Raw genomic sequence first — 10,466 nt, 5'->3', positions numbered from 1 at the left:
ACTAAATACACTAAAACTGCGCTAACACTACACTACACTAAATACACTAAAACTGCACTAACACTACACTACACTAAATACACTAAAACTGCACTAACACTACACTACACTAAATACACTAAAACTGCTCTAACACTACACTACACTAAATACACTAAAACTGCTCTAACACTACACTACACTAAATACACTAAAACTGCACTAACACTACACTACACTAAATACACTAAAACTGCACTAACACTACACTACACTAAATACACTAAAACTGCTCTAACACTACACTACACTAAATACACTAAAACTGCACTAACACTACACTACACTAAATACACTAAAACTGCTCTAACACTACACTACACTAAATACACTAAAACTGCTCTAACACTACACTAAATACACTAAAACTGCACTAACACTACACTACACTAAATACACTAAAACTGCTCTAACACTACACACACTAAATACACTAAAACTGCTCTAACACTACACTACACTAAATACACTAAAACTGCACTAACACTACACTACACTAAATACACTAAAACTGCACTAACACTACACTACACTAAATACACTAAAACTGCTCTAACACTACACTAAATACACTAAAACTGCACTAACACTACACTACACTAAATACACTAAAACTGCTCTAACACTACACTACACTAAATACACTAAAACTGCGCTAACACTACACTACACTAAATACACTAAAACTGCTCTAACACTACACTACACTAAATACACTAAAACTGCTCTAACACTACATTACACTAAATACACTAAAACTGCGCTAACACTACACTACACTAAATACACTAAAACTGCACTAACACTACACTACACTAAATACACTAAAACTGCACTAACACTACACTACACTAAATACACTAAAACTGCTCTAACACTACACTACACTAAATACACTAAAACTGCTCTAACACTACACTACACTAAATACACTAAAACTGCACTAACACTTCACTACACTAAATACACTAAAACTGCACTAACACTACACTACACTAAATACACTAAAACTGCTCTAACACTACACTACACTAAATACACTAAAACTGCACTAACACTACACTACACTAAATACACTAAAACTGCTCTAACACTACACTACACTAAATACACTAAAACTGCGCTAACACTACACTACACTAAATACACTAAAACTGCTCTAACACTACACTACACTAAATACACTAAAACTGCTCTAACACTACATTACACTAAATACACTAAAACTGCGCTAACACTACACTACACTAAATACACTAAAACTGCGCTAACACTACACTACACTAAATACACTAAAACTGCTCTAACACTAAGCTACACTAAATACACTAAAACTGCTCTAACACTACACTACACTAAATACACTAAAACTGCTCTAACACTACACTACACTAAATACACTAAAACTGCTCTAACACTACATTACACTAAATACACTAAAACTGCTCTAACACTACACACACTAAATACACTAAAACTGCTCTAACACTACACTACACTAAATACACTAAAACTGCACTAACACTACACTACACTAAATACACTAAAACTGCACTAACACTACACTACACTAAATACACTAAAACTGCTCTAACACTACACTAAATACACTAAAACTGCACTAACACTACACTACACTAAATACACTAAAACTGCTCTAACACTACACTACACTAAATACACTAAAACTGCGCTAACACTACACTACACTAAATACACTAAAACTGCTCTAACACTACACTACACTAAATACACTAAAACTGCTCTAACACTACATTACACTAAATACACTAAAACTGCGCTAACACTACACTACACTAAATACACTAAAACTGCACTAACACTACACTACACTAAATACACTAAAACTGCACTAACACTACACTACACTAAATACACTAAAACTGCTCTAACACTACACTACACTAAATACACTAAAACTGCTCTAACACTACACTACACTAAATACACTAAAACTGCACTAACACTACACTACACTAAATACACTAAAACTGCACTAACACTACACTACACTAAATACACTAAAACTGCTCTAACACTACACTACACTAAATACACTAAAACTGCACTAACACTACACTACACTAAATACACTAAAACTGCTCTAACACTACACTACACTAAAACTGCGCTAACACTACACTACACTAAATACACTAAAACTGCTCTAACACTACACTACACTAAATACACTAAAACTGCTCTAACACTACATTACACTAAATACACTACAACTGCGCTAACACTACACTACACTAAATACACTAAAACTGCACTAACACTACACTACACTAAATACACTAAAACTGCACTAACACTACACTACACTAAATACACTAAAACTGCACTAACACTACACTACACTAAATACACTAAAACTGCTCTAACACTACACTACACTAAATACACTAAAACTGAGCTAACACTACACTAAATACACTAAAACTGCTCTAACACTACACTACACTAAATACACTAAAACTGCGCTAACACTACACTACACTAAATACACTAAAACTGCTCTAACACTACACTACACTAAATACACTAAAACTGCTCTAACACTACACTACACTAAATACACTAAAACTGCTCTAACACTACACTACACTAAATACACTAAAACTGCTCTAACACTACACTACACTAAATACGCTAAAACTGCTCTAACACTACACTACACTAAATACACTAAAACTGCTCTAACACTACACTACACTAAATACGCTAAAACTGCACTAACACTACACTACACTAAATACACTAAAACTGCTCTAACACTACACTACACTAAATACGCTAAAACTGCACTAACACTACACTACACTAAATACACTAAAACTGCTCTAACACTACACTAAATACACTAAAACTGCACTAACACTACACTACACTAAATACACTAAAACTGCTCTAACACTACACACACTAAATACACTAAAACTGCTCTAACACTACACTACACTAAATACACTAAAACTGCACTAACACTACACTACACTAAATACACTAAAACTGCACTAACACTACACTACACTAAATACACTAAAACTGCTCTAACACTACACTAAATACACTAAAACTGCACTAACACTACACTACACTAAATACACTAAAACTGCTCTAACACTACACTACACTAAATACACTAAAACTGCGCTAACACTACACTACACTAAATACACTAAAACTGCTCTAACACTACACTACACTAAATACACTAAAACTGCTCTAACACTACATTACACTAAATACACTAAAACTGCGCTAACACTACACTACACTAAATACACTAAAACTGCACTAACACTACACTACACTAAATACACTAAAACTGCACTAACACTACACTACACTAAATACACTAAAACTGCTCTAACACTACACTACACTAAATACACTAAAACTGCTCTAACACTACACTACACTAAATACACTAAAACTGCACTAACACTACACTACACTAAATACACTAAAACTGCACTAACACTACACTACACTAAATACACTAAAACTGCTCTAACACTACACTACACTAAATACACTAAAACTGCACTAACACTACACTACACTAAATACACTAAAACTGCTCTAACACTACACTACACTAAAACTGCGCTAACACTACACTACACTAAATACACAAACTGCTCTAACACTACACTACACTAAATACACTAAAACTGCTCTAACACTACATTACACTAAATACACTAAAACTGCTCTAACACTACACACACTAAATACACTAAAACTGCTCTAACACTACACTACACTAAATACACTAAAACTGCACTAACACTACACTACACTAAATACACTAAAACTGCACTAACACTACACTACACTAAATACACTAAAACTGCTCTAACACTACACTAAATACACTAAAACTGCACTAACACTACACTACACTAAATACACTAAAACTGCTCTAACACTACACTACACTAAATACACTAAAACTGCGCTAACACTACACTACACTAAATACACTAAAACTGCTCTAACACTACATTACACTAAATACACTAAAACTGCGCTAACACTACACTACACTAAATACACTAAAACTGCACTAACACTACACTACACTAAATACACTAAAACTGCACTAACACTACACTACACTAAATACACTAAAACTGCGCTAACACTACACTACACTAAATACACTAAAACTGTGCTAACACTACACTACACTAAATACACTAAAACTGCACTAACACTACACTACACTAAATACACTAAAACTGCTCTAACACTACACTACACTAAATACACTAAAACTGCACTAACACTACACTACACTAAATACACTAAAACTGCACTAACACTACACTACACTAAATACACTAAAACTGCACTAACACTACACTACACTAAATACACTAAAACTGCTCTAACACTACACTACACTAAATACACTAAAACTGCTCTAACACTACACTACACTAAATACACTAAAACTGCTCTAACACTACACTACACTAAATACACTAAAACTGAGCTAACAGTAAATACACTAAATACACTAAAACTGCACTAACACTACACTACACTAAATACACTAAAACTGCGCTAACACTACACTACACTAAATACACTAAAACTGCTCTAACACTAAATACACTAAATACACTAAAACTGCACTAACACTACACTACACTAAATACACTAAAACTGCTCTAACACTAAATACACTAAATACACTAAAACTGCTCTAACACTACACTACACTAAATACACTAAAACTGCGCTAACACTACACTACACTAAATACACTAAAACTGCTCTAACACTAAATACACTAAATACACTAAAACTGCACTAACACTACACTACACTAAATACACTAAAACTGCTCTAACACTAAATACACTAAATACACTAAAACTGCACTAACACTACACTACACTAAATACACTAAAACTGCTCTAACACTACACTACACTAAATACACTAAAACTGCACTAACACTACACTACACTAAATACACTAAAACTGCTCTAACACTACACTACACTAAAACTGCGCTAACACTACACTACACTAAATACACTAAAACTGCTCTAACACTACACTACACTAAATACACTAAAACTGCTCTAACACTACATTACACTAAATACACTAAAACTGCTCTAACACTACACACACTAAATACACTAAAACTGCTCTTACACTACACTAAATACACTAAAACTGCACTAACACTACACTACACTAAATACACTAAAACTGCACTAACACTACACTACACTAAATACACTAAAACTGCTCTAACACTACACTAAATACACTAAAACTGCACTAACACTACACTACACTAAATACACTAAAACTGCTCTAACACTACACTACACTAAATACACTAAAACTGCGCTAACACTACACTACACTAAATACACTAAAACTGCTCTAACACTACATTACACTAAATACACTAAAACTGCGCTAACACTACACTACACTAAATACACTAAAACTGCACTAACACTACACTACACTAAATACACTAAAACTGCACTAACACTACACTAAATACACTAAAACTGCGCTAACACTACACTACACTAAATACACTAAAACTGTGCTAACACTACACTACACTAAATACACTAAAACTGCACTAACACTACACTACACTAAATACACTAAAACTGCTCTAACACTACACTACACTAAATACACTAAAACTGCACTAACACTACACTACACTAAATACACTAAAACTGCACTAACACTACACTACACTAAATACACTAAAACTGCTCTAACACTACATTACACTAAATACACTAAAACTGCTCTAACACTACACACACTAAATACACTAAAACTGCTCTAACACTAAATACACTAAATACACTAAAACTGCACTAACACTAAATACACTAAATACACTAAAACTGCTCTAACACTACACTACACTAAATACACTAAAACTGCGCTAACACTACACTACACTAAATACACTAAAACTGCTCTAACACTACACTACACTAAATACACTAAAACTGCACTAACACTACACTACACTAAATACACTAAAACTGCACTAACACTACACTACACTAAATACACTAAAACTGCACTAACACTACACTACACTAAATACACTAAAACTGCTCTAACACTACACTACACTAAATACACTAAAACTGCTCTAACACTACACTACACTAAATACACTAAAACTGCTCTAACACTACACTACACTAAATACACTAAAACTGAGCTAACAGTAAATACACTAAATACACTAAAACTGCACTAACACTACACTACACTAAATACACTAAAACTGCGCTAACACTACACTACACTAAATACACTAAAACTGCTCTAACACTAAATACACTAAATACACTAAAACTGCACTAACACTACACTACACTAAATACACTAAAACTGCTCTAACACTACACTACACTAAATACACTAAAACTGCTCTAACACTACACTACACTAAATACGCTAAAAGTGCACTGCACCTGCGCAGTATCAGGAACAGGCGATCCCGTGTCACAGGAAGTGACGTAGACAGAATTCTGTGAAGAGCCAATAGATGATTGCAGCTGAACGGAAGTGACGTAGGGGCGAAATCGTGACTGGGTTGCGAAATATTTCAGCACTCCATTGTGCGCTCCGCCGCCGGACAACGCCACGTGACAGATGCCTGTAGTCACATGACCTGGGGCAGGTAAGATGGCGGCGGGTGTTGTGAGTTTCTTCCTCCTGATGAGCGGAGCGCTGGGCGCGGCACAGGTGAGACTACTCCCCCCATCATCCGCTCTCTATAAACCATACAGCCGGTATCTGTCCGTCTGTATTGGGGACTGTATGTTGTGTTTAACCCTTCTGTCTCCACAGCCCGTCTGCAGCTCGTGTCCTGGAGAGATGAGGAACGTGTCTGAGGTGGGGAGGAGATGTGAGGCCGCCCCCGGGGCCCGGATAGAGGGCCGGTGCTGTGTGACCGGGAACAACACCGTAATCGGGTATGAGGGGACAGGAGCGGGGCCGAGACCATCACCGGGGACAGGAGCGGGGCCGAGACCATCACCGGGGACAGAACCGGGGCCGAGACCATCACCGGGGACAGGAGCGGGGCCGAGACCATCACCGGGAGACAGAACCGGGGCCGAGACCATCACCGGGGACAGGAGCGGGGCCGAGACCATCACCGGGGACAGAACCGGGGCCGAGACCATCACCGGGGACAGGAGCGGGGCCGAGACCATCACCGGGGACAGGAGCGGGGGCCGAGACCATCACCGGGGACAGGAGCGGGGCCGAGACCATCACCGGGGACAGAACCGGGGCCGAGACCATCACCGGGGACAGGACGGGGGCCGAGACCATCACCGGGGACAGGACGGGGGCCGAGACCATCACCGGGGACAGGAGCGGGGCCGAGACCATCACCGGGGACAGGAGCGGGGCCGAGACCATCACCGGGGACAGGAGCGGGGCGAGACCATCACCGGGACAGGAGCAGGGCCGAGACCATCACCGGGGACAGGAGCGGGGCCGAGACCATCACCGGGGACAGAACCGGGGCCGAGACCATCACCGGGGACAGAACCGGGGCCGAGACCATCACCGGGGACAGGAGCGGGGCCGAGACCATCACCGGGGACAGGAGCGGGGCCGAGACCATCACCGGGGACAGGAGCGGGGCCGAGACCATCACCGGGGACAGGAGCGGGGCCGAGACCATCACCGTGGACAGAACCGGGGCCGAGACCATCACCGGGGACAGGACGGGGGCCGAGACCATCACCGGGGACAGGAGCGGGGCCGAGACCATCACCTGGGACAGAACCGGGGCCGAGACCATCACCGGGGACAGGAGCGGGGCCGAGACCATCACCTGGGACAGGAGCGGGGCCGAGACCATCACCTGGGACAGGAGCGGGGCCGAGACCATCACCGGGGACAGGACGGGGGCCGAGACCATCACCGGGGACAGGACGGGGGCCGAGACCATCACCGGGGACAGGAGCGGGGCCGAGACCATCACCGGGGACAGGAGCGGGGCCGAGACCATCACCGGGGACAGGAGCGGGGCCGAGACCATCACCGGGGACAGGAGCGGGGCCGAGACCATCACCGGGGACAGGAGCGGGGCCGAGACCATCAGCGGGGACAGGAGCGGGGCCGAGACCATCAGCGGGGACAGGACGGGGGCCGAGACCATCAGCGGGGACAGGACGGGGGCCGAGACCATCAGCGGGGACAGGACGGGGGCCGAGACCATCAGCGGGGACAGGACGGGGGCCGAGACCATCAGCGGGGACAGGACGGGGGCCGAGACCATCAGCGGGGACAGGACGGGGGCCGAGACCATCAGCGGGGACAGGACGGGGGCCGAGACCATCAGCGGGGACAGACGGGGGCCGAGACCATCAGCGGGGACACGACGGGGGCCGAGACCATCAGCGGGGACGGGAGCGGGGCCGAGACCATCAGCGGGGACGGGAGCGGGGCCGAGACCATCAGCGGGGACGGGAGCGGGCCGAGACCATCAGCGGGGACGGGAGCGGGGCCGAGACCATCAGCGGGGACGGGAGCGGGACGGAGCGGGCCGAGACCATCAGCGGGGACGGGAGCGGGGCCGAGACCATCAGCGGGGACGGGAGCGGGGCCGAGACCATGAGCGGGGACGGGAGCGGGGCCGAGACCATGAGCGGGGACGGGAGCGGGGCCGAGACCATGAGCGGGGACGGGAGCGGGCCGAGACCATGAGCGGGGACGGGAGCGGGGCCGAGACCATGAGCGGGGACGGGAGCGGGGCCGAGACCATCACCGGGGACAGGGGGGGTCGTGCTTCCCGGGATATTGATGACTGTGTTATGGGGGATATTGATGACTGTGTTATGGGGGATATTGATGACTGTGTTATGGGGGATATTGATGACTGTGTTATGGGGGATATTGATGACTGTGTTATGGGGGATATTGATGACTGTGTTATGGGGGATATTGATGACTGTGTTATGGGGGATATTGATGACTGTGTTATGGGGGATATTGATGACTGTTACGGGGGATATTGATGACTGTGTTACGGGGGATATTGATGACTGTGTTACGGGGGATATTGATGACTGTGTTACGGGGGATATTGATGACTGTGTTACGGGGGATATTGATGACTGTGTTATGGGGGATATTGATGACTGTGTTATGGGGGATATTGATGACTGTGTTATGGGGGATATTGATGACCGTGTTATGGGGGATATTGATGACCGTGTTATGGGGGATATTGATGACCGTGTTATGGGGGATATTGATGACTGTGTTATGGGGGATATTGATGACCGTGTTATGGGGGATATTGATCGTGTTATGGGGGATAATGATGACTGTTATGGGGGTCCTGCTCCCCGGGATATTGATAATGTTCCTTTCTTCTCCTTCAGCCTCGATCTCCACAATTGCTCCATCTCGCACCTGGACCGCGCCGCCCTCCCCCTCACCGCTGTTCTGGCCGTCATGTAAGTGATTTCTCCCCTGTGATTCAGCAGGAAAGGGGTTAAGTCTTGTATGATCATGTGACCCCTCTGTTCTCCCCAGGGACCTCTCCCAGAATCCTCTGCAGGATCTATCTGATGACATGTTTCAGGGACTAATCGGTCTGGAGTATATGTGAGTACAGTCATGTGACTGTTGGGCCCCGCCCCTCGTCTTGATCAGTAAGATGTTAACCCTTTGTCTCCTGGCAGAGCTCTGCCCCCTAACATCAGCTGTCCTGGGGGTGAGGGGTCGTGGAGGACGGTGAACACCAGTGATGACGCCCGGATCTGCCAGGGCCAGAGGGACGTGTGTAACGATACAGCAGAGCCGAGTGAGTGCGGGGCCCGGGGGGACAGCGGAGGCGAGTGAGTGCGGGGCCCGGGGGGACAGCGGAGGCGAGTGAGTGCGGGGCCCGGGGGGACAGCGGAGGCGAGTGAGTGCGGGGCCCGGGGGGACAGCGGAGGCGAGGGGGTGCGGGGCCCGGGGGACAGCGGAGCCGAGTGAGTGCGGGGCCCGGGGGGGACAGCGGAGCCGAGTGAGTGCGGGGCCCGGGGGGGACAGCGGAGCCGAGTGAGTGCGGGGCCCGGGGGGGACAGCGGAGGCGAGTGAGTGCGGGGCCCGGGGGGGACAGCGGGGGCGAGTGAGTGCGGGGCCCGGGGGGGACAGCGGAGGCGAGTGAGTGCGGGGCCCGGGGGGGACAGCGGGGGGCGAGTGAGTGCGGGGCCGGGGGGACAGCGGAGGCGAGTGAGTGCGGGGCCCGGGGGGACAGCGGAGGCGAGTGAGTGCGGGGCCCTGTGCTCGGCCCTCACCACCTCTCATTTCCTCTCTTGGCAGCCATGCTGTGTCCGGAGAATTCTCTGTGCGCTCCCGCCGGTCCGGGC

At 45.4% G+C, this 10,466-nt stretch overlaps 1 protein-coding gene across 1 annotated transcript; it reads left to right on the top strand.

Annotated features, from left to right (window-relative positions):
- Window positions 1-6,655: 6,655 nt before the first annotated feature.
- On the top strand, window positions 6,656-10,444 carry ATRAID (all-trans retinoic acid induced differentiation factor; the record flags this gene model as incomplete). The annotated part of the gene is made up of 6 exons (XM_056552728.1): window positions 6,656-6,831; window positions 6,937-7,061; window positions 9,492-9,566; window positions 9,646-9,717; window positions 9,795-9,916; window positions 10,420-10,444. Coding segments are annotated over exons 1-6 (479 nt in total), but the record flags the coding sequence as incomplete, so codon positions are not given.
- Window positions 10,445-10,466: the final 22 nt, after the last annotated feature.

Source organism: Hyla sarda, unplaced genomic scaffold (assembly GCF_029499605.1).
Source record: "Hyla sarda isolate aHylSar1 unplaced genomic scaffold, aHylSar1.hap1 scaffold_1828, whole genome shotgun sequence".
Classification (NCBI taxonomy): Eukaryota; Metazoa; Chordata; class Amphibia; order Anura; family Hylidae; genus Hyla; species Hyla sarda.
Note: the sequence above shows the minus strand (reverse complement) of the source record. Positions and strands in the feature narration are given on the sequence as shown.